The sequence below is a fragment of the Lutjanus erythropterus genome, chromosome 18 (assembly GCF_056507025.1).
Source record: "Lutjanus erythropterus isolate fLutEry1 chromosome 18, fLutEry1.hap2, whole genome shotgun sequence".
Classification (NCBI taxonomy): Eukaryota; Metazoa; Chordata; class Actinopteri; order Lutjaniformes; family Lutjanidae; genus Lutjanus; species Lutjanus erythropterus.
In genome coordinates, this window is record NC_139334.1 from 9,873,991 (window position 1) to 9,899,774 (window position 25,784).

A 25,784-nucleotide genomic window follows, 5' to 3' on the forward strand; every position below is an offset into this window, starting at 1 on the left:
GGCAGACTCTATTATTGCTCATATTCAGTTCCACCAACTTACTAGTGATTTCTCAAGTAGCACCTACCGATCAATAAGAGCTCCCTGTGCTGGAGCTTCTTTTTGTTGTCCTGTTCCTATTTAGAGTCCAGAGCTACCACTGCTCTCACTAACTCCAGTGCTGATTTTCTTCCCCTCTTCGTCTGCTCCTCACAGAGTCTGAGGGTCACTCTGACCTATTGATCCAGTCTGGGATTCTTCTGCTTATCAGCTGCCTTTTCAAAAACGACCTGTGGTCATTCTCAGAGAGAGAGAGAGAAAAAAAAACAGCATCAAGAAGTACCATTCATTCTTTATTTTTTTTTTCAGAACAATAAAAATAGTTTAACAAACAAAGACTTCTTCATTCTCTCCATTTCGACTTCGTATTTACAGCTGAAGATGAAACAAACGCCCAGTCGTGTCCATTTCATCTCCTCTTGGCTCCGTTCCCACCCCGATCCTCCCTCTCCACCCCCGGCAGGCTTGACAAGAGAGTACCAGGGCCTATTGCTGTGTCTTTGACGAGGTATACAGGCTATTAAATGATTGGTGACACAATTCGAAGCGGACATCACTGACTTTTGCATTTAGGAGCTTCTCCTTTTGTTCAGAACTGCACCACACTAGGCCTGTTCGTATACGGTAGGAAGGTAACATTAAGCAGGTTTATGACTGATGACACATGCTTTCACTTACTGGCATGACTTTGGAAGATAAAAAAGAGACACAACGACCCATTTTACTGTGGAAACGCCATATAACTGATACAAGAGAAGAAGACAAGATAATTGAGAAGTCTCAGATCCATTCTTTGTCCAGAGGAGATAAACTGCTGTGTGGAAGGGTCCCTGAGGGAAGTGAAGAAATATGGTGTGAATGTACAAGCACAAGTCATACCAGACACATAGGATTAATGGTTAGCTTCAAAAAACGGAGCGGCTAGTATTACTTTGCAGCGATACTGAGTAATCACATGGAAGGACAAAGACATCTTACAGTTTGTGCAACCTATGGACCTAAAAGGCTTTTTGATACAGGACTTCAAGCACCTTCTAAATGCCATAAAGCAATTAGGCCCTCTAAAGCACTCAACGGAAATGTCACAGGTACAGTTCTCACTTCTCACTAAGTATCTGAGCAGAGTTATGTCTCTCTAGCGACAATATTGTTTTTAAATGCATCTGAGATGATTCTCACTGTTTCTACAACCCTAATTACATAAAAAAGTTGGGAAGCTGAGAAAAGATAAGCCTATAAAAACAGAATGCAATGATTTGAAATCCCTCTCGACCTATATTCAACTGAGTACAGTACAAATACAAGATATTTAATGTTTAAGCTGATAAACTTAATTATTTTTATTTTTTGATATATACACTTGTTCTGAATTTGATGTCTCCAATAAAGTGATACATACAGATTTTGTAGAATCATATGCTGCCGTCCAGAGGTATTTTTCAGGGATGTTCCTGCTTATTTCTGCAAAACAATACCAATTCTGCATGTGTTACAACACAGCATGGCTTTGTAGTAGAAGAGTTCGATTACCGGTTCTGGCCTGTCTGCAGTCCAGACTTTTCTACCATTGCAAATGTGAAGCACATTGAGAAGGGCAAAATACGACAATGGAGACTACAGACTGTTGAGCACCTGAAATCGTACATCAAGCAAGACAGAATTTCACTTTCAAAACTTCAACAATTAGTGTCCTCAGTTCCCAAATCCTTACTGGGTGTCGTTAAAAGAAAAGGTGATGTAACACAGTGGTAAACACGCCGATGTCCCAACTTTCCAGGCAGGTCTGGACTGCCAGCAGGCTAGTCTAGTAACCCCACTCTTTTATTTCGAAACCACGCATGCAGAGTGTGTCATGGCATTGTCTTGCTGAAATAAGCAGCGATATCTTGCAGTGATGTCTGGATGGCAGCATATGTTTCAGTTCCAACCATGAAATGAGTGTATATTTACTAAAATCAATGTTTTCAATTGAATACAGGTTGAGAAGGATTTGGAAATCATTGCATTCTGTTTTTGTTTACCTCTTACACAGCGTCCCAACTTTTTTGGAATCAGGGTTGTAACAGAAAATAGAGAGGTTTTACATGGCGAGTTTGATGCCAGGCAAAAATCAGCAGAGACCAGACAGAAGTTGAACCTTGTTATTGCAATGTTTTCCTATAGCATGAGACTGCAGTATCCCAAAATCCCTTGCAGGAGTTGATTATAATGGGATCCTTGTGTGGCGTTATTGTCCCTCCGTGCCAACTGAATACAATCACATGAATCAGGGCTGCGTGGCTGAACAATCAACAGCAGAGGAAATGAAAGATGCCTGAGTAGTTGTGGCTATTGTGCACCTGATCAGGACAGAGGTATCAATACAGTCTGAACAAACCCAAGAAGTCATACTAATTAAACTTTAAAGAGTTCAAAACATAGAAATATTATACAACAGAGAAAAGATGCAAAAAAATTACTAAATTACTGTGACGCATTCGAGTCAGAGAGGCCTGGGAAGTAGAGAGCAAAAACAGACAGAGGGACAGAAGCAGAAAGATAAAACCTTTGCGTCCATGTCAAGAGTATTAATACAGTAGTCCAGAGGTCTGCATGTAATAGTGGTGGATTTGAGCACCATCTCTATGGCTGGGGGTCAGGGGGTCACTGGTCCAATCAGGTTGGAGGGTCATGGCTGTCAGAGCTGGTTTCCAGTGCAGAGCGGCAGGCTGGCACAGTGATGAGGATAATGACGTCTTAGTGTCACATCGGATCACACAGCAGACACACAGTCACAGAGCAGGAGTGGGCAAGCTGGGCCGCGAGGGGCCCCAAATGCACCCGTTGGGGCACAAACAGTCCAGAAAGGCCTGGCTGGCCTTTAGTGTTCCCATAGTTCAGTGGAGCTCCAGCACAGTGCAGAAAGGATGAAACGAAGCTGGATCTACTCACATTTCAAATGTTCAGAAGGGATCGATACATATTGTCAAGGGAGCAGTTGCTTCAATTAAACCACATGGCCTGTAGACGTGCTGGACGTCTGTTCATCCATTTCAGTTATTTTAAGCCCAGATTCAGGAGGGACATGAAGGCTCATTAGTTTTTGAGAGTTAAATCCTCTTCTTCACTGGGCAACATGCCAATGTGCTGAGTGCTCCTACAGTACAACACAGACAACATGGGTTAGACTCACACATTATATGTCTGAACAAGAGTCTGCAGTCATGCTAACAGCACACATGGGACCAGCTGGCCGTTAGAGCTTTCCATCAGAAAGTGTTCTTGCAGAATGGTCTCTTTTAACCCTAACCATGATCTTTTCCTAAACCTAACCTACCAACCAGCAGCAACAGAGAACTGAAACTAACAACAACAAAACAAAACTCAAAATGATTCAAGTGTAAAAGTGCTTCACACAGGACAAGAACCCTGGTCTCCTAGGTGAAAGTCCTGTGTTTGATCCATTTATCCACCACATCCTGGTCACTACTGGGACTTTGTTGCTCTTTATACTACATCACCTGACTTTCAAAAGCCTTTCTTCCAGAGGCCAACTTCTTCTAACACTGCTAGGCCCCCTATGAGGCCGTATGAGTGCTGTGACAGAGGTGTTCTGCTAATGAAGGAATGCTAACATGCTCACAATGACAATGTTAACATGCTCACAAGTATGACAGGAATAACCTTTACCATGTTCACCATCTTAGTTTACCATGTAAGCATGGTAAAATTTGATAACTAACACTTAACACAAAGTACAGCTAAGGCTGATGGGAATGTCAGTTTTGCAGCTAATTTGCTGGTAATTATTAGACAAACGGAAATGGTACAAAAGTGTATCAGGGCCACTGTAGGTTTTTAGATTTCCTGAGATTTAAGTAAATTTATAGTGATAGCTTTTGTGCATAATTTTTTTATTAATTTCTTTGAACCTTAAATTGCACTAATAAGCTGACCTGCTGTAAGTTGACAATATTCTATTTAACAGGAGGGATAGTTGGATCCATCCACTAGTTAAATAAATTGAAAAAAGTGATCATTTATTCTGGACTACAGACAAACATAGCCTTCCCAAGAGCAGTTAGCATGGCTAAAACCCAGATTAATGTTTGATTCCTGTTCTTGTTACAATGATTTGCAAAGCTGAATCTGTTTGACTGACTTCATGCTTCCATCACAAAAAAAAACTACCACAGTAATTTAATAATACCAGTTTTATAACTCAAAAAACCCGTTTCTTACCTTTCATTTATTTAGTCTCATGTATCTGTAAAGACTATATTTATAGGTTTCTTCATCTCCAAACATTTCCAGTAGCCTGTGGCAGTCCTTTCATTGGTTCCTTCATTTTCAGACAAGTTTAATCCAGAGTTAAAGCAGAAGAAGAGAGCTTCATAGTCACAGCGACTACTGATTCAAAAACATCCAGTAGCTCAAGTATGGGTCTGCAATGACATTCAATCAGCTCCCAAACGTGCTGTATCATTTATGCCTTTAAATTTGTCAATTGTTCAAATTTCTCCAGTGTTTTTGTTCATAACGTTTACGCTCCTTCTGCTCCAGTGAGGGGGAAAAAACACTCCAAAAACATCTTCTGTTTTGCATGGAGACAAAGTTCCTTGTCAAGAAACACTGACAGTTGTTCATTGCCTTAAAAGTTAATATATATATTTATATATAAAAAAAGTGTTCATAAATTATTCAACAATGTTCAGTAGATAAAATACCACTTGCATTTCTGTCCTGAAATGATCACTTTGTGCTTTCTGCAAACAAAAAACATTGAAAAAGAAGCAGCAGATTTTTGCCAGAGGTTAATCCATATAAAAAAAAAAATCATTTCTTCAAATCTAAAAGGTCCTCTCTATCTGTGTCGGTTGGGTATTCCATTGCCGTTTGTGGCGGGCTCTTCCAGATCGTCGTCCTCAAAACCATGGAAGGTAGAAGTGTCGCTCTCCGACGTGGTGCCAAACAGCTCCTCCGCTCCAGTAAAAGTCCCGTCTTCCTTCTCTTCTCCACAGTCAGCTGGAACACAGGATAGGAAAGTAGAAAGCAAGAGCACCTTAGAGTTAGAAGAATCACTGGGAGGAGGGAGCATCCATTTCTTCCCATCGTACATTCAAAACTGCATCTATACACTTTGGTGTACGTGGACTCACTTGTGCATCGGCAGGTGGGGTAGGGAGGCCCCGATTTACCCGTTTTCTTCACGCCCTGGCATTTATTACAGTAGTTGTTGGGAACGCTGGTCCCACCTGGACCTTTTGGACCTACAAGGACATTTCAAAAGAAAGAGAAACAACAAATTTTGAGGAACAGTTGATTTTACCCTGAGTATTGCAATTTCATGTTCAGAATACATTACATATCTTGATACAGCACATTTTTTGTAGATTCAATAAATAAACAGTTTAGATAAAATGACAACACGGAAAGGCCTGTTTATTTATACATTTTGAGAGACAGACACAGACATTTCATAACCAAACCATGTTCATGACACAGAAGGAGCCCCTTTTAGGTACAAGCTCCTCATTCTGTCTTCTGGGCTGGTCAAAGTCCTTCTTCCGTTTGGAATTATGTTCACTCTCCTCCATGTTTGTTTGTGTTGTTTTCATGCAAATTTCCTGCCGCTACCCGTGCCATGCGGAAGAACGCAAAGCATTGCCAAAAGTGGCAACTTTTTGTGCATGACATCTGAGTGGAATTATCTGATAAGACAAGCTGTTATGTTATGGTACGAGATGGTTTGTTAAATGAAGCCAAATGCTATGATATATGATGATATATTAGAAGTGCAGCAGTTTGACTTCTTACGTTTGTGTCTGTCAGTCTGTGGTGCAGAGGGGGATCTGGATGCCACAGAGCTCCTCTCTCCAGCTCTTTCCTCTTCTGCCAGGTGGGAATGGGTGTAGTGGTAGCTTAGTCCCGTACGATTCCTGTAGCGCTTCGCACAGACTGCAACAGACGGCACATGTTCAGTAATACTACTCTAACTGACTGCATAAAAAAAACACTTTTAGGCAGGACACTGTTTCTAAAAGCAGGATTTCTTATCTTTGTTTAACTTTTGTGAACACTTGTTTAGAATGAAGGCTTCAATATGCTTTGATTGCAATGTGATCTTCACAAATAAACAGTCAAACACAAACCCAGTCACTGCTGAGCTGTTAATGTCTAGAAATTATAGAGCAGAATGCAAAGTGATATCAATCAATCAGAAAAATAAACAGGACTGATGGTGTTTAATGGAGCTACCTATTCCACTTCTGAGTCCAAAATGGAAAAAACGGAGCACTTTAGGGTCTGATTACAAGAGTCAGTCAAACAAAACACACAGACAACATAATAACCACGTCTCAGTTTCACAGCACCGAGGGCACTTTTCAGCTTGAGAAAAGTAAGATAATATAGGGGCTAAATCAATAATCACAGCACTTGCAACACAAACACTCAACAATCTATCAAAACAAATATCCTTAAAAAGCTACTGTCAACAAGTCAAGATACCTGAGGTCGAAGATTTTGAGTTCTGCTTTTGTTTGTATCTGTCTGAAACAGAGAAGATGCAGAGCAAAGGGAAAACAGCATGAGTTGAGAAGAGTCACAACAGAGTAAAATCCAATACCCCCGAGCTGGATTTTCCACATGCAACTTGCATGTACAGGAATACTGGAGGCTACAGTGACACTCGTTCACCTTGTTTCATCTTGTGGTTCCACCTCAAACAAACTGTGTTGCAGATTGAGTTACGACGAGTCGACTGTCTGACAACAGAGGCTCCAACACTTTTTTGTAATAACTTCTTGATGCATATTTACATTATGAAGCTAATGCATAAGACAAGGACAAGTCAGACAATGAGCCTCATTTAAATCAGATTCTTGAGCAAAAATGCTTAAATACCTATTTTGTATGTTTTACTGATTTTTAGCAAATGGACAAGAAACTATCCTGTTAGATCAAATTAAAAGGAACTGCATTTGGATGGAGAACTACATTAATACAAGGAAACGACAAAGTAGGTCTGTGATACAGTCAATTAGATACACAGAATTAGTGTATTGTCTTAGGGCCTGTGTCCACATAATTTTTTTTTTTTTTTTTTCTGGCAGACAGGTGGTGGCAGAGTGCTGCGAAAAGCTGGAATAAAGCATCTGTGCAATAAAAAAAAGCAAAGAAAATCATACTTTTTCTTATTATGAAGCTGCAAAATCAGGAAATGAGTTTTAATCAACAGTAATTTAACATGACTCCTATCTGGCTGAAAGCGAACATGAGACAGTAAAATAATGTAGATACCTAAAAGTACAAACAGCAACACAAGAGAGAAACTAGAAACTAGACTTGAAAAAATCTTTCTCTCTGAACTCTTGCACAGACATGAGTTGAGTCTCAGCTCTCCGGCGCTCATCAGAAAAAAGAAAAAACACAAATGCAAACTCTCCTCCATTTTTTTGACTATTACTCTCCTGTGATTGGTTGCCTGAAAAAATAAAACAATGGTGACAACACCAGCAGCTTTCTGAAAGGTTTGCGATGTGCAACTAGAACAACTTGGAGTGGCCACACAAAAAAGGCGCAGCACTTGCGCCTTTTCTCTAGGCGGCCACCTCCTGCCACAGACGCTCTCTCCTCAACAGGAATAATTGAAAAAAAGAAGAAAAAAATGCATTTGGACACAGGCCCTCACATAAGATAAACATCCAGTATACTGTCCCACTCAATTGATCAGTGAAGGATATCAAGAGGTGTGGTGAATCACATCTTCCTACACTCTATTTTATACATCATGTTTCATCTCTACTTACTGTCACAGACGTATGGCTTGTCATCGTCCATATCTGCCCTCCTGCGGCCTGAACCCCGACCCTGAGGAAAACATCCAGATAGTGTTGGTATCTGCAGTTACATCTGCGCCCACAGCCTTCCAACACGCACAAGCTGCTGCATGACTTTTGCATCTTGAAGTGTGTACAGTTTAACCACTGCCTACGCAAAACAAATCACACTGAGTTTAATGTTTACTGTTTAAGAAACTGCTGATAAATAAAGTGAATTTATTTGCCCTGACTACTGTCCCTTTGATCACTTACTCTTCCTTTGCCCCGATGTCTTCTCCTGGGAGTGTCCACCTCAAAGTCGTCATCATCATTGAAAGCGTCTTCTGCTGCGTCTGCCTCCAGAACCCTCTGAGACAGAAATAAACAGAGGAAAAACAGTTCAACACTTTGATTAAAGTAGGAGCCTGCTGAAAACGCACTGAGCAGCGACAGCACAGAGGAAAGAAAAATCAATTTTTAGTTCAACGCAATCTGGCAGCTTTTGACAGATGTTGTGTACGTTCCGTTGTTGCAGAAACATGTATTTGAGCTTACAGATAATACAGCTCCTTAAAAGGACTGGAGAACATTTGTTTATTTCAGTGTTTTGAACCAGGACCACAAATTTCTGAAGAAAAAGCAGACTGTCTCGGGAAAAGGGATGATAAATTTTGTTCAAAGCCCTCTCTTCCTGTAAACATACATGTGCCCACATGTACATTTAGTGGAATGTGTGATGTTGAGATATGACTGTTTTTGACAACAGAGCTCAGCACAACTAATAGAGCTACTGAAGTTACATTGATGTTTGGCATTTGTCCTCATTTTTATCACATCATTATTTGGCCATTATTTATTATTATTGCCATATATAATAATCAGTACATGGGAATTCAAAGTTAAATGAGTCTGCTTGTCCAGAAACGTCTCAGTGAGGCAGCAGTCAGCTAACGAGCCCTGCAGGTCAGCTGGAAAAACTTGGCAAGTTGCCGTGACAACCAGTTGGGGTGCAACACTTCACTCTTGGTGCCAGGGCCCTCAGTCATTTGAGTGATATCGCTGAACATTTACATTTTAAACGTTTGGCTGACGCTCTTAACCCGAGGAAACGCGCATGGACGCATGCACGCACGCACACAGACACAGACACACACACACAGACACACACACACACACACACACACACACACACACACACACACACACACACACACACACACACACACACACACACAGTGAGTGTTAAACATCTCTCTGAGTGAAGTCACCTGGATCTCCAGCAGACTCTCCTCATCGTTCTTAGAGTTGTTCCTCCTGTCTAGACCCTCTCCTCGCAGCAGAGCCTCCAGCGTGGTGCTCTGGGTGGGCAAGGCGTCCTTGGACATGAGGCCGCCGTCTGCACAGAAACAGACAACACGGGATAAATACTCAAAAATACCAGCTCAGTGTTAATTACTTTAAATGGAGAGTTCAACCCAAAATCAAAAGTACATATTTCTTTCTCTTACATATATTGATTTTTAGCCATCTAGATGGTTTTGGTGTGAGCTGCTGAGTTCTGAAGATATCAGCTGTAGAGATGTCTTCCTTCTCTTAAGACAAAAATGTAAGTCAGACTCAACAGTAGAGAGGCACTGATTGCAATTTTCTTGGCCAATCCCGATTTCCAGTTTTTCAAAACTCTGACGTGTCGATACCAGTTTTAGCTGATTCTGATTTTCTATAACTGACAGAATACACACAGATTTTTTGGAACTGTTAATGTTAGTTACTGTTATTTAGCAGCACCATCAGCTGCTCAGTTGCTCTGTCTCTTTGTAGACTCGTGTCTCTTCTCTTTGGCCTGATATTGGAAACTATCACTCCTCCTTTTAAAATCTACAACATGCTAGCGTGTGTGGCTGTGACCAGCACCATTGAATATGGCTGTGTGTGACTGTCTGTGTGAACCATCGTGCAGAGAATGCATGTAAATTTGACCAGTACAGAATATGATATCACTGGTCATGGCCTATCAAGCTGAAAAACGGATAATTCCGGTCACTGGTGCATCCCTACTCAACCACAATGTCTCTTTCCAGAAATTGTGACCTGGTTACTTAAGATAATCCACAGACCTTGTTGTGAGGAGCTTTATGAGGGAAGTACTTCTTTCTACAGAACAGCAACCGTATCAGCGCACAGATTGAAGCATGCATCTACTCATGGATAAGAGGCTTGTGCTCATGATAGTGTGGGATGTAAACACGATCCTCAAAACACTGCAACTTGCATTAAAACAACCTAGATGGATAAATAGCACTACAAGTGGGAGGAGAAATATTTTATTTTGGGATAAACTGTCCCTTTAAAAGCTCATACAAACACATGTCTGTTGTTCACTTTAGATAAAAACTTCCACAGGTGTATATTTGAAGCAATGGAGCCTGTATACTGCTAATGATGAATGAGCTGCAGTGTGTTACAGCTCCCTGCATCTCCATCAAGAGCTGTTATTGTGACAAGAAGCATCAGAGCTACAATCTGTGACCTCTGTGAGCAGCTTCTATCAGCACATTTCCATTATGTCTCTTCTCTCTACTCACAGACCTAATAAAAGCATGTGGTAAATTGCTTGAGCATTTGTTTTTTATAGCGGCTGTCTTTTTTTGTGTCTGCAACAGCATGTGTCATCACAACTATTTTCACAGCACTATATGACTGAAATGAAAAAATGTACATATTTTCATCGTGAAAGAATGCATTGTCACTGGTGAGCTCTCAATAACGCTGCTATGTGCAGACACTGGGCTGACTCTGTCCACAGGAATCTCCGAGGTACAATGTAGTTAAGTGGCTTATCACGTTAACCTGAACGCATCATGCAGATATCTCCTCCTACAGCGAGCTCGAGATCTAAACAAACAGTGTAGGAGGCGGGCAGGTTGAGCAGACAAAGCAGAGCAAACAAAAGCTTCGACAGTCGCTCGGATCTGCACATCTTATTTACACAATCTCCTCTACACAGACTGCTTCATGGTCGTCCACTTGCTCTGTGGATGTTTGAAAAGAGGACACACTTCAAAGCCCCCTGACTCCAGCTTTCTATGAGTCCTCCATCGTTTCCACTGCGCCCACTGGAGAGACTTTTGCAGAGTATTGAACATGAAGAGCTGAAGCAACAGAAGACTGCATAGGTGAGAGGCAGATACAGGAGGTAGGCGTGAGGAGCAGATACAGCACGCTCCTCTAAAATGGGCCTCTCCACCATGCGGCGGCGGCGGCAGCCCCTCACCATTGTGTCTGCACACGTTGACTTTCAACTCTCCGCGACGAGACAGACCCCCCCACCACCACCACCCACCCCTCCCCCTCCCTCCCTCCCTCCCTCCCAACCCATGGGAGCTGGGGGGCTAAAAATAGAGCCGGCAGCAGCCTGCAGCAGGGAGCTGATTCTGCATGCAGCCCCAGACTCCAGCACACCATCAGTTAGACAGCGAGCCGAGGCAGCGAGACAGACTCTGCTGCCCTGTGCCGGCCACCTCTGGCCAGCTGCACAACGTGCTCTGTATAAGAGACGCCAGGTTAAATCAGGGTACGTTTCCCCCTCTGCCGGGTACGCGCAGACAGCAGCACATACAGTCCACTGTTGCTGGAGAAGGGAAGGGACAGCAGGGTGGTGGCGGCGGGGTCTTAGCAAGCGCGAGCTCAGTGGAAAACAATAGGCGACAATGGGATGTGTTTGGGAAACAAAGGCTTGGTTCATGTGCTATCACTCCATCTTGCTTTCTCTTTCCAGGGCCTGTTCTTCTTTTTGACAGTCTCAACTTCCAAAACATTTGTCCTTCACCATGTACTGCGGAAATTAAATCTGAACTATGACTGTCACAATATCAGATTTTCACTACATGATTATTGTGGCCAAAAGAATTCAGAATAATGATATTATCACGATATCTATAGAAAATTTAAAACAAAGAAATACCAGCCAAATTCATCTTTAACTTTGTTGATTGGACATTTTGTCTCTTTTTTTGGCAAATGAATCACACTCAAAATACAAGTGTGGGGAGGTACATAGAGAATCTGTCACCATATCTGTACAAAAAGTGCAGTTAGACTTAATGGATAGTGAAAAGGGTGTGTGTGTGGGTGTGTGGGTGGCACTGGTGGAGTTAAGCCCATTATCCTGAAAACAAAAGCCCACTGCTCCAGTCATACACACTCTGGAGTTTGAGTTCAGTGACTGCCTGCCACAATGTCTATCAGGCTCCATTAACATTTTGCTCAGTTTAACCGCTATAAATATCTACTCCTAAAAGATTAGTAATAACTTCTTACGACCAATAAACAGACACTAATTCAGAACTCTAAGAGGCAAACAAAAACATAAGTTACAGACCAGAAGAGAAATTTCAAGGGCTGTTGTGTTGTTGTAAGAGAAGCAAGTATTTCAACATTTCAACTCTCTGGTGACATATTGTGGTCATTTTATGATTTATTGCAGTAAACATATTATAGATTTCTCCATTAATGTTTAGGCTATTACCAAACTGTAAAATATCCTGCCTCCACTGTGATGTAACTTTGTCACAAATGTTTGATAACCACATTTGAGGGCTCATTGCAAAAATGTGTGTTTATACAGGGTGCAAAACTTTTTCATCCACCAGCCAATAGTGAATATACAAAATTTACACAAATCTACCAGTAACTTGCATATTTTACCAGCATTTTGGTGGTCGCTGCAGCTAATTTAATGTATATATTCTATATTCTGTATAAATATTGAAATATTGAAATATTTTCACTCCTTTATATTTGTCTCAGCATCAACCCCAAAAATCCAGTATTGGTCCAACTCCAATATCAATATTTATTTATTTTAAACATCATGGTTATTGTCAATACTGGTATATTGCAACAGCCCTAATTTGAATGGTAGGGACCATGATCATGAACATTTTATCCAAACACAATGGATTTCTTACAGCCTTTTACAGAAACTACTAGAAAGTGAAAGATGTAACATCATGTTTCTGTGTGAGAATCCCTCTTTTGTCATGTTCATTCCTGAGGGTAGGGTAACATCCCGTTGGGTATGCAAGCCCTAGGCACAGAATGGACCAGTTACTTGAGCTCAGGAAGACTGGTGACAAAAACACACACACACACACACACACACACACACACAGACTGTGGGCAGACTAGCCGGGGAGAGATGGAGAGATGAAAGACTTGCCAGAGAGATAGAGACAAAACCCATCAGCAAGGGAGGTGGTGAGGAGAAAATAAGATCGAGGAGAAGGTAAATGCGTTGAGTGAGCTGTTTGGAGTGGCAGCCAGAGAAGGCCAAACTCTATTCCATAACATTTATTAAATACTGTCTTCAGTGGCCGAACTCTGTCTCGCTGCTCCCAGCAGCGGTAAATCTAATTACATGTTCTACTTCTCACAAAACAAGTTTACCAGCCGGGGTGAACACAGCCACATTTCATCCTCTGAAAAATGACTGGCAGTCTGTTCTGCTCGCTGCGCTGAGACAGAGCGATATGCTTTTAGCCAGATTATTCCAGATCATCACCAGTAATCACATGAGCTGAAGGAGGTGGTGGAGGTGGGTGGGAGACGGGTGGGGGTGGGGGTGGGGAGTGGGTGGTGGTGGTGGTGGGGGGGGGACTGAGAGGAGCGGAAAGCGACGGGCAGGTGGTTTGAGGAGAAGAAGAAGCCGCGGGGTCTTACCGAGCTGGAGGCCGTAGATGCCCAGACGAGGATCTGTGGTGTTGTGCAGCCGTCTCTTCTTCCTCCAGCAGCGGGCGGGGTATGTGTACATCTGCCCCGCTGCGACCCCTGGACAATAATAGTGGTAAACATGCCAGCAAGAAAGTGTCAGCTAAAACACATTGATAATAAAAAGAATAGAGGTACACCTATTGTCTTTTTTTAGTTGCGATTTGATTCTGACACTGATATCCTAAAACATTACAAGTGGACATCTTACTTTTCTGTGTTTTCCCCCCTGTGCTTTGAGACTAAAATATCTCCAAACTAAGGACATGTTGAGTTAGCCAACTGTTACTAGTTCACTAAGTTTCAGACTCTATCGTGTTACTTTAGCAGGGCTTAATGATTTGGCTAAAGCTGCACATCTATGAATTAGATGTACAGTTGCAGATAAAAAAAAAAAAAATACTGAGTCTGCTGGATACATTTGTACTTTAACTGTTTAATTACTAATTAATTGGTGCTATAATGATAGGCAATGGGCTTGAAATTGTATTATTACATATTTCCATACATATTCATAAAAATCTCTGGATAGGTTATGTCAGTCCAATGTCCAGCTCTACTGACACCTGATAGTGATGTTGGAAAAAAATAAATGTACAATGGTGCTTTGAGCTACATGCTAATGTCCACTTGCTAGCAGGCTCACAATGATGTTTACATGCACACTTGTTTTCCATAATTTATCATAATATGACAATATTAAGAATTTGATATGGGTCATGTAAACATACATATTCTGAATTAGGTCTTTCAGATCATTCCCTCTACTACCACAAATCATATTGCAGTTGCAACATCAATGAAAATAATCACACCTACATAGTTTTTCAAAAACATTCAGTCCTAATCTGAAGACTGAATGTTTGTTCAGCATTTTGTGCCAAGACAGTAAAAAACTTTGGCCTGCTGGTGGTGCTAACTAAAGTAACTAAAGAAGATAATGGGATTTATCCTCTGGGGTCCATGAATGTCTGCAAAAACTTTCATGGCAAACCAGTCTGGACCGCAGTGGTGGAGCACCTGACTGACAGACTGCCACTGCCATCCATGTGGCTAAAAATGCCAAATATTTGCTGGTTGCAGTTTCTTGCTGCTATTCTTAGTTTAAAATGCCCTGTTTAAGATTAATTAACCCAAACAAGGCAATAAAAAGATTAATCAATAATGAAAACAATCCTGATTTATGATGTTAGTTAACAGCTTTAGATAATGTAGACAGACATAATTTTCAGAGGCTTAATGGACCAAAAAGACTCTTAACTCTGAACATAAAACATTCTTTGTGTGTGTGTGTGTGTGTGTGTGTGTGTGTGTGTGTGTGTGTGTGTGTGTGTGTGTGTGTGTGTGTGTGTGTCTGTTTGCCCACCAGGGCTGCGGTGGTGTCGCTCCATCCAGATGTAGCAGTTGTTCTGGGCCACGCCAGTTTGTGAGTCCAGGAATGGCAGGCGGACGCTGCGTTCAGCACACAGGCGGGCATTGTAGCTGCGGCACTGCTCAATGGCCTCCTTATAGAACTGGTCGCCCAACCTGCGGGTGGGGTAATGTCAGGTCAGTGACACTGGCTGATGTGGTTGACACAGCTGAGCTGTGATGTGATTATATTTGCAGGATCTCTGATATGGAGATGAGCCCTTTTATCATGTATGAGTGCTTCTATAATGGCCTGTTGCTCTGCTGGCTACACATCATTAAATCAGTAAACTGAAGCAGCTACAAGATTTGTATGCAAGTCCCTGAGAAACTCTCCTCAACCCACATAATGCTGTTAACGTCTGCTCAAACTTCTTATCAGCGCTGCTCAACGCAAGTCTCAAACTGACAGCTGAGCTTCCCTCTTCGCTTCCAGCCTGCCATCGGGAAGAATTTGTGGGGAAAAAAAAAACAATGCAACCCAGTTATGACTCTGCTGCTCCCACTCCTGAAGTTAAAGGGATATTTCAGATTATTTTAAAGAGGTTTAATTTAGGTACTTATCTTTAGTCAGTGTATTATCTAGAGTAGATGGGGGGGCCGTACATCCCCAGTTTAGAGATGCAGAGAGGAGTACCAGCACAGAAGCAACTTAATTCTGTGGACAGTGTGAACAACAGAAGGTATTTTAGCCACTTAGAGCTACTACAGGAAGTAGTTAACTGGTTATAAAACAGTCTCAGTTTAATACTAATGCCGCTATATGACCTACATAAGCAAATAAGAACATCTGCAAGAAGACTGACCATTTCTGTTTAGTTTTTCTTAATGCCTGCCACCAGGTTAGATTTTCCGTGAAATCAGATGAAACAACTCTGTGTTTGTATTTTCACAGCCAAAGTTGCAGTGCGTAGTACATTAGCTAAAAAGAAGCAGGAGATTTTTATATAGAAAATTTTATGTATTAATTTAATTTTAATAATTGCTTTTTGAGCTTCTTTAGCATTTATTTCATAGGACAGCCAGGAGACAGCCAGGAAATGGGGGGAGAGAGAAGGGGGAAGACATGCGGCACAGGGCCACAAGCTGGAATCAAACCCAGGGCGACTGCTAAGGACTCTTAGCCTCTGTATATGGGGCATGCAACCTACCAACTGAGCCGCCAGGGCACCCAAAAAAATTGATTTTTGACACTACATTTTGTGGTTATTATGGTGGTAACAACCACTTTGGTCCACATGGGCCTCCAAAATGAATTAAAAAAAAAGTTTCTTGTTGTAGCTTTAAAAAAAACCAATGTATATTATAATACTTAAGTCACATAATAAGACAAACTAAAAAAAAACAAAACAAACTACCAGATGGAGGCAGTGGTAGACAAGCAACTTGGTGTTCAGGGAGGTAAATTAATGTTGTTGCCAATGGACTCTGGTTGGTTTGAAGAGATCGATATTTGGCTTATAGAACTATGGTTTCCCATCAGAAAAAGCTGTCTGACAGCAAGGTAAAAAAGTGAAAATATTCTAAATATAGAATACACCTTACTGATACTGACTTTTTTAGGTGGCTGAAATACATTTTGCCACTGACCCTGTCCACAGCAGTACACCGCTTAGCTTCTATGTTGGTTCTCCGCTCTGCTTCTCCTAACAGAGGGTATGTCGTTCGCCACCTACTATAGCTAACACACTGACTATTGATCAGCACCTCATTCAGACCCACATCAAGTAATCTAAACACTCCCTTTAAACATATTATTACCTCTGTGGGCTCTTTGTCTATGAAGGAGTTTCATTTATCACAACATGATAGAATCTGGGGTCTGATGTGAAGTAGTGAGCAGCTAAGACTCCTCTCACACTTTAGTTCCACTTTTCTTAGCACCACTGAGATTTTGGCAGTCCCTCAGGGTTTCAATGTTAATATTCAGAGTGAAATGGGGGAGGATATTTCACATTCAAGCCCTCAATCGCTGCCACACGCCTGGTATGGTAATTAGCCTACTTAATTAATCTCAGCAGAGCGCCTAGCACAAGGGCAGGTTCTAATTTGACTATATCAAAGATGGGGGCAAATGCAGCAACTCTGAAATCACGACAAGGTACTTTGTATGTGATTTCCAAAGTCTGCTGTTATATCACAGGTTCAACAGGGCAAATAACAGCTACTGGTTCTGCTACAGCGGTATGAACATCTCCATAATGAAGTTCCTCCACGTGTTCTCAATTACAACATTAGGAAGACGGCCATTTTGAAGTGAAACTAATGAGCTGCGGGGCTGCGAGTCGAGCCTGGAATCTTAAACTAGAAGAGGAGGAGGCCGATTTGTCTTCACTTCCATCTTTACCCCCTTTACCCCCTCGATGGAGACGACATCCAAACACATGAACAGCCGTGTTAGGAATGCTGTCCCGCACAAAGCCCACTGCTCTGCGGTTCACACAAAGCCACAGTGTGTGTATGTGTTTGTGTGCGCGTGTGTGTGTGTGAGAGAGAGAGACTTCTGGGAAAAGAGAGGCTTCGTGTCGGTGTGACTGTGAAGAGTAAACAGTCGCAGGTACAGAGCGAGTGCAGGGGTGGAAAGGTGTGAGAAAGACAAAGAGAGGAATAAAAACAACAAGACAGGGGGGTTCAAAAAGGCATAACGGTGAGAAACGAAGGTGAAAGCTAACAAGCAGATCATGACTAATAACTGTGGGACTTTGTTTTTCTTTCCTGGTGTTACAATCATACCAAGATTGTGGGTTTGTTGCAGTTCATAATCATATTGCTACTACTGTCTGCCTTGCAAAGATGTCACAAGTGTTTCTCAGTGTATACCAAGCCAAGAAAACACCGATTTCTGACATGTGCCAGCTCTTTCTCACCCTTTAAAGATGCAGGAATTTTTACAAGAGGAATCACACAGGGATATACTCGAAACAGATTGGCCATAAAAGCTGCAAGTTCAGAGGTTTGACATCTTCACCAGTAGCTTGATCAAGGATAAATATTTAGCTCATAAAAAATAATGACACACAGCTGTGTAACAATATGTATAATTTGGATTTCTCAGATCTATTCCATATGTAGGCTGGGTGTACAGTAAATACCCTGGCGTCAAACTAACCTGTTGGCTTCACTGCCATTCCTTGATACCCAACGCACAGCTCCAATGAGACGCAGCGTGACATATCAGTTTACTAAAAGCACACCAGCTGTAAACGCTCCCTAAAGTCAGCCACGAGTGCATGCTCAAGAGCCAAATGCTCCTGAGATTACTCGAGGTGAACAAACCAAGAGATCTGTCTCAAGTAAAAACATGCAGGGGTTGGAGGGGAGTCAGAGAGGGCAAAAAAAAAAAATGGTGAAAGTCTTGTGGTGGGTGCTGGCTGTCTGTGCAACGACAAGCTCTCCATCACAGCCCCCGCCGCCCCGAGCAGCAGGTGCACTGGCTTAGGTGAGAGATCTTTCTGACACTTGTAATGAGTGACAAGACCCACACCACCAACGCCACAGGAGAGGAGAGAGTCAGTCACACTGACACATACACACCACCCCTACAACAGCAATCTCAACTTTTCCCCTCTTGCCTGTTTCAAGGAACATGTAGGCCTGACACAATAACTACATTATCGATTTATCCTACAATGTACAGGGTTTTACAGGGGGGCTCGTTGGCACTTGGCAGGTATCTTATAATGATGGCTAGTGGCCAAGTGCCTTTTCTGATGAGGGCCTGCTGTTAGCCAGTGACGTACTGATGGCAGCATTAAGGTTGCGTCCTAAAGTTTCTGTATTAACAGAATCATAGCTGGAATCAAGGACTTGAGAATTAAACATGCCATAACACTCTACATTAAGTCAGTGCTAGAAGCTGAGTGAAGATTTGAAGATATTTCAATGTAATGTGTAATAGTAATAATGCAATAATAATGTAATAATCCCCTTACTGATGATCAGTTGACCAATATTATTGGCCAGAGCTGTATAGGTCTATATCAGTATCAGCTTATATGTTGTCTGATATGTGCCTTTATAAAAACTTTTTTTTGAACAGAACATAATGCACATTGTGTCTATTTGTTAGCTTTACAGGCAGCATACAATTTTGGACAATAAAGTTTGTTGCACTATAACTGAAAAAACATCCTGTTTTGATTACATATCTTTGTCACAAGTATTAACCACTTTTAAGGGATGATTATATTATATTCTGAATATTTTGTAATGTATAAGGAATATTGGCAGATATATATATATATAGTTTTTTACTCCTGGTCTAGGCACTAGCCACAGAAAATCCAGTACCACATGTGCCGTAAGTGTACTGCACCCAGTCTTAATTTTTGGCCACCATTCTTATCTGTCATGATAACTTTGTACTCAACAAATTAACTGCTGAGAATACTGAGCAATATCACTAAAAAGAACTCAGACATGGTAAAAAAAACAAACAAACAAAAAAACATGAGAAATCTTGCAATAACACTAATTTTAATTATATATTTAATTAGAATTATTTTAGATTATCAAGAGAAAATGAACAGTTAAATTATTAACCAAACTATTGGTTGTAAACATCTGCCACAGTTTACAAACCAGCATCCCAGTTCAATTCTGACCTACCGTACTTACTGTAAATGGGTGCACACACAGTTTCTTGTGCAATGTAGGATTACTACCAACATTTCAAGTGCACTCACTTTCAGTTTTAGAGTAAATGGTTACCATCAGTGATTCTCAGCTTTTCGGGTTTGTGAAAACGAAACAATGTCTACTTGTGAACTGTCATCACCGGATGCATACTGTATGTATAATTTTTTGAATTCACATTAAGTAAAATTACCAAGTAATCCAGAAGAAAAAAGCTAAGATTTGAAGAAAGTCGGACAAAAACAATCTGTAGAACATTGTGCAGCAGAGATATACATTATTCTGCTTTCCTATTATGTTAATTTATCTAATCTATTTAGACAGTCTGGCCAAACTGCTGTCCTGTGTACAAACTATCTGATTGCTTGACTGCTCATTTGTAACACCACTGAACTTTTCAGTAATTTCCATGTGTTCCCATATCTCAGCAATTAGTTCTGCAAATCCAGTTCTACAAAAGTGATAGAAATGAAATGACAAAAATAAAACAAATGAGACCCAAGCTCTGCCAAAAAGGTGATAAAAGTGTGTTGAATCAAACTGAACTAGTACAAACACTTGTGTGCCTTGCAGAGCTTAAAAAGGTGCGTCAGACCAGAGGTATGTGCTACACATCTTCAGTATCTTCCAGTTGAGTAGAGAAGGTGAGTGTGTGCACGAGGGCGAGGAACAAAAGCAAATCTTGTGGCCAGTGGGGCCTCCGCTATCAGCGTGTTCCTGTCAACGGTTCGCCGTGTCACATGGCTGCGTCCGTAATGTGAGCATGTGTCAACACTCATTTTGCATATCTGACGACAAACTTCAGTTTGCAGAACAGCTTTTACAGAGGAAAAGTGATCTGCAGTGCAGTCATGTCAAAAACTCCAGCACCGCCTACTTCAAAATGGCCCAGCACACAAGAGATCTAACTTCTGTGAAGAATTAATGAGAATATGAAACAAAAGTCTGATCTAAAAACTTCAGGCTCTTTTCAGGAGGAGGTTTCTCAAATTTGCAGGTGCACTGCTCCTTCACAGGAAGCTACAGCCACCACATAACAAGAGAGGAGGAGGAGGAAGAGGAGGAGGAGGGCCTACAGAGTGGCTGTATCCTGACAACAACCTCTGATTACACCAATCAGAACAACACAGTCTGGGTGAGGGCAGGAGCAAAACCAGACCATACACCTCCACACTGCAGTGCCAATAAACAGCAGGCCTGACTCACTCAAAGTCTACTCAACACCAGTGACGAGTGGGGAAGGATGGAGGATGTGTCCGACCGACCCGCGGAAAGCTCCAGCTGCGGCTAAAATTTTAATGAGCAGCTTTATGAGCTCCTTTATTAATCAAATATTCCAGACTCCATTTTTAATCAGCAGATTCTGGAGATTACTGTCCTCCCGTGCTCATAGGAGGGACAGACCTCACACACGGACGTGCACAGGCTTGCACGCCACCACAGCTTCATCCTCCACCACCTCTTCAACAAAGTCAAACCAGCATTTCATTTCCCTAAAGTGAATCATCTTAATACAAAAAAAAGGTCAAACTGGTCCACAGGAGCGACATCCAATTAGTGTCAAGTGTGACTAATTATAATCTGACAAACGTGTGAAATGAAGTCAGAAACCCAAGACAGAGGCTAATTATAGCACATTGAAACACTTCATTAAGCACAGTTTATAGCAAGGAGACATTCCACATCAGAATGCTAAAACGTCTCTGAGATGAAACGGCAGCTTGACAGCAGACACACACTCAAGCTTGTGGGGACACAAGAGAGGGAAATAGTCCAAGAAAGGTAATAATGAAATGTACTTTACAATAATAATCCTGAAAAACACAGACACGACACGATGAGAGACTGGAAAGGGCTACAAGGAAGGATTACTTCTGATATTTGAAGTGAGGTTGTATGAGGTACGTATCCATAGTCTGTATTATATACAGCAGATGGCGGTCAACATGACCCTAGTTTGGTGAAGCAAAGAGGAGTGCAAGCACTGAAGCTAAGCAATGTATTGCTCTAGACAGGGTCAGCAGATATGATTCTGTTATTTTAGCCAGGGCCCGAATTATACTGGATTTTTGTACCCAATGTTGATAATTCAGTGGTTATCAAACATTATGTGATGGAGGCAGGAAGATTTACAGTTACACAATAAATTTTGTTGCCCGAAATGACATCAGATCACTGAAACAGTAAACTTTTATTGGTATTTTTATTAATTATAAATAACTGGAAATTTGAAAACACAAATAGAAAAAAGATATTAAGATACAGAAAATATTCATAAAATGCTATCTATGAAACTACAAGATAAAAACAACCTACATAATGTTCTTAAAAAAAGTTTTGATATTGCCACAAATCGAACAACATATATGCTAATACAGACCGATGTGATATGCAAATATATTTGTCTGGCTCTATTTTTTCACCTAAAAAACAAACAAACAAAACAAATAATATAAGCGTACACTATATTTTTTGAACATTTTTTCCACTTTACTGTAATGTCAGACAGCCTCTTCTGATGGGAAACCACTGTTATGTAAGGCAAATACTGCTCTCTCTAAACCAGCCAAACTCCATTAGCAAAATCAGTCATTTTACCTCACACAACACAGGAGTGGCTACCTTGACCAGTCTGTATTTGTATTGTTTGACAGATCAAGGCAGCTCCCATGTTATGTGAGGTAAAATTTCTGTTTTTGACAGTGGAGTCTGGAGTGAAAAAGAGCAATATTTGACCAATACAATGGCAGCTTCCCACCAGAAAAGACAGCAAGATAAAGCAGTGGAAATATTTTTAATATAGTTTACACTTCAACTAATGTTTTCTTTTTGGTGGCTAAAATACTTTTTTCTGCTGATCCCGTCCACAGCAGTTCATTGCTTAGCTTCCTACACCAGTTCGCCTCTCTGCTTCTTCAAAATGGGGTCATGCCAACCACTGATTATGGACAAATACTTAATACAGCACCACTTCAAATAATCCAAACTATCCCTTTAACATAAAGTGTTTCACACTGACTTGTTCAGGTGGCTGTGACTGTATTGGGCAATTCCCTATGGGACTCGGTGAAACTGTGAATAAAAAGTGCAAGCACGCTCACTTGACGCATAAATACAGATTCAACAGAAATTTTGCAGCAGCCAGAACATCGTGCAATGATTGTGCAGGTCTGGGGTTGCTCATCTCTGAACAGGACGCGTGCAAAATTAAGTACTATGGAAAAAGGTGGGTAAACAGGTATGAAAAACACCATCCTGCATCCTCTCCTACAGTAGGTGTAGTAACAATGTCACAACAACAATGGCAACAGTGTGTGGGTGATGTGCAAGGTGTTGTGCGGTCCACTCCCTGTGCATTACAGTCCACGGAGGTGCCAGGGTACCTCTATGGAGGAGCAGATGGTTCTCCTGCTTGTGCCCAACACTTCCTCTCTGTCGGAGCATCTCTCTGACAGATGGGCCCAGGATCCTGGACCAAGCTAATCTCCAGCACTCCTCCACTTAAAGGCACAGTGGAGCGCCTGCCTGCCTGCTCTGATCTGCTCTACCTCCACCACAGTCCCAAACGAGCCATGATGGTGATGATAACACACATCAATACTGGCTGTCACGTCCTGCTGAATGTGCCTAAATTATTATTTAGTTTAAAAGCATTAGATGACAACAAGCAGGGGGGGTTATTGTGTCTGACTTGCAGTGAAATGTTATCCAAAGGAATTGGTGAGAAGAACAAAGGAGAAAATAAAAAAAAAAAGGTGGAGCATTTCTTTGAAGTTGAGCGATAAAAATGACCAATGCACGGGCTATTTCAGCACAGAGTGACAGTCTATTTCTAACAGCCGACTCAAATTGCTGTCACTTTTGTCGATTTCGCCAGCAAGCATGCAAATACAAAATGCCTCCTCCCTTTGCTTCACCAGCCGGGTCCTGACCACGTCTGCGCTCGGAGGAGCCAAAGTTGACATGTCGACAATTCACACCAACTATAAACGACTTCTCTCGGTATGTCAGATGATATTCCACCGCTGTGCCCAACCAAGCACGAAGAAAATCGGCTTTTAATTATTCGGAGCGGCGCAGGGGCACGTTGTCGACAGTTTTCAAATAAATTTACAGCCCAGGAAAGACGACACTCTCTTGTGTTGAGTGTGTAACCGTGTGGTGGAAAAGCTCCACCAGTGCAGTCAAAATGTCAGGCAGCCTTAACGCACATGTTTAAGACTAAATGTTAAAATCTTGTTGGAATAAAAAGAACTATACGAGGCTACTTTGCCATGCAAGAAGTACACAAAATGAATTTGGACAGCTTAATCTGTCATATGCACACGGCTGGGAATCACATGCACAAGCAGGCAGTTTTAACGTACAAGTTGGCAACAAAGTAATTATTCACACAATTTCCTAAATGTCTAAATTACTTACGCTTTTAGTGGATTCTGAATGACAGCCGCCATTTTGCTACAATGTAACGCAATATCGGCGTCTTGCAGTTCTGAGGGAAACCTACAGGAACCGGCCAATCAGAGCGCGGGGTGAATTCGTGGACCAATACATTTGCAGCATACGCGGACGGGGCGTGGTTTTATGGGGTAAACTGTCAAAATTATTTTAAAGGGTTTTCCCTTGTATTTATATTGTACACTGTCGGGCCATTCCACCGAATCGGTGCCTTTCCCGTCCCCAGGACAATACATGCATAAATATGCATGAAATGTATCTGTATAATATATTACATTATCAAGTAGTTTGTTCTAATTGCAATTTGAAGACAAACCATGTAAAACCTTAATTAAAACTACAAATTACACACTGAAAAGACTGTCCCCACTCTTTAACACTACACTTTACCATGAAATAAAATTATTAAAGTCCTTCAGAAATCTTATTTTTTTGCATTATTGTGTGACTCTGTGCTGTGTATCTATTAATTTAAAAATAAGAATAATTTAATATTTATGTATTGTATCTGTTCTGAGGACATAACATACATAAATGTGCATGAAAAGTATCTATACAACAGATTATATTATCAAGCAAATCAAGCTTTGTCCTATTTGCATTATAAATTATATTATCAAGCATTCTGTCCTAATGGAAATTTGAGGATACATCATGTAAAGCCTTGATAAAAAGTTACACAGAACACTGAAAAAAAAAAAAAGGATTTTTTTTCTGTCCCCACTCTTTAACACCACCTTATCATGAAATAAAATGATTACAGTCCCTTCAGAAATCTTTTTTTTTTTTTGTATTATAGTGTGGCTCTATTCCCAGTTTAGTATTTCTGATATATTTCTATACAGTCTTTTAATATCTTAAAGGGTTTTCCTTTGTATCTATACAATACACTGTAGGGCCATTCCACTGAATTGGCGCATTAAATGCATCATTATGCATGAAAAGTGTATGTGTAATGTATTATATTCTTAAGCAAAGTGTCCTGCACTTTGCAATTTGAAGATAGGCCATGTAAAACCTTAATTTAAAAAACAGCAGAAAAGTGGGACTTTAGCTTCTTTAACACTATACCACAAAATAAAATGTAAGATGATTAGAATCCATAAGATATCTTATTTTTTGTATTATTGTGACTCTATTTTTAATTCAGACATTTACAAATTTAAGTTGTGTGTTGGTTCATATTGCAAGTGTTTCATGTATTTGCTGATACCATACTGAAAACTCAGTCCTGTTATGAAACTGCAAAATGCATGATCCTCATTTAAGAAATTATGTGACCTGTTATTAATAACACATTTTGAATAGTTAAACATGATATTATGTTATTAGATAGTGTTGAAAAAAGACAAAGAATTGAGTTGATTTTGAAAAAATACAACATGCAAAAGGCACAAATTCAGTTAAATGGCCCTGTGGCAGAATAACAGCACTTTTTAAAGAGACCCTGACTGGAGCTTTGGATGCATATCAAGTGCAATTCCCTCCTGAGACCATGCAGTGCAAGTTAGTGGCAGAGAATATCAACATAGAAGCTTGGGTTTAATTATTTATTAAAATAATTATAAATCATTTATCATCATCAATAAGCACCAAGCAAATAATTTTCCCTCTATGTATCTGAAGCTGCAGTGCTGGGAGAGGAATGGAAGCAAGGCTCATAAATACACA

General features: G+C 40.9%; 1 protein-coding gene across 2 annotated transcripts; it reads right to left on the reverse strand.

The window, feature by feature from the left end:
* Positions 1–311: 311 nt before the first annotated feature.
* LOC146310630 (zinc finger protein DPF3-like) lies at positions 312–24,156 on the reverse strand. Of its 2 annotated transcripts, XM_084742717.1 has the most exons (11): positions 24,078–24,156; positions 14,977–15,137; positions 13,563–13,670; positions 9,110–9,237; positions 8,115–8,210; positions 7,830–7,890; positions 6,529–6,570; positions 5,836–5,976; positions 5,178–5,288; positions 4,261–5,043; positions 312–3,175 (listed from the first exon to the last, which is right to left on the reverse strand). In XM_084742717.1, the coding sequence occupies exons 1-10, from the start codon at positions 24,107–24,109 to the stop codon at positions 4,883–4,885; spliced, it is 1,041 nt and encodes a 346-aa protein (XP_084598843.1). In that variant the 5' UTR covers positions 24,110–24,156; the 3' UTR covers positions 312–3,175; positions 4,261–4,882. The 2 variants fall into 2 exon arrangements, with proteins under 2 accessions (XP_084598843.1, XP_084598844.1); XM_084742718.1 differs by lacking the exons at positions 312–3,175; positions 4,261–5,043; positions 5,178–5,288 and adding an exon at positions 5,329–5,729.
* Between the last annotated feature and the right edge of the window lie 1,628 nt (positions 24,157–25,784).

Bases quoted from the DNA above. Each gene is read 5' to 3' on its own strand.
- LOC146310630 (XM_084742717.1), bottom strand. From the start codon at position 24,109: ATGGCGGCTGTCATTCAGAATCCACTAAAAGC. The intron at 13,671-14,976 runs GTGGGCAAACAG...ATTATTGTCCAG, and splicing joins GCGACACCACCGCAGCCCTG to GGGTCGCAGCGGGGCAGATG. The intron at 5,977-6,528 runs GTATCTTGACTT...CGTCTGTTGCAG, and splicing joins CTCAAAATCTTCGACCTCAG to TCTGTGCGAAGCGCTACAGG.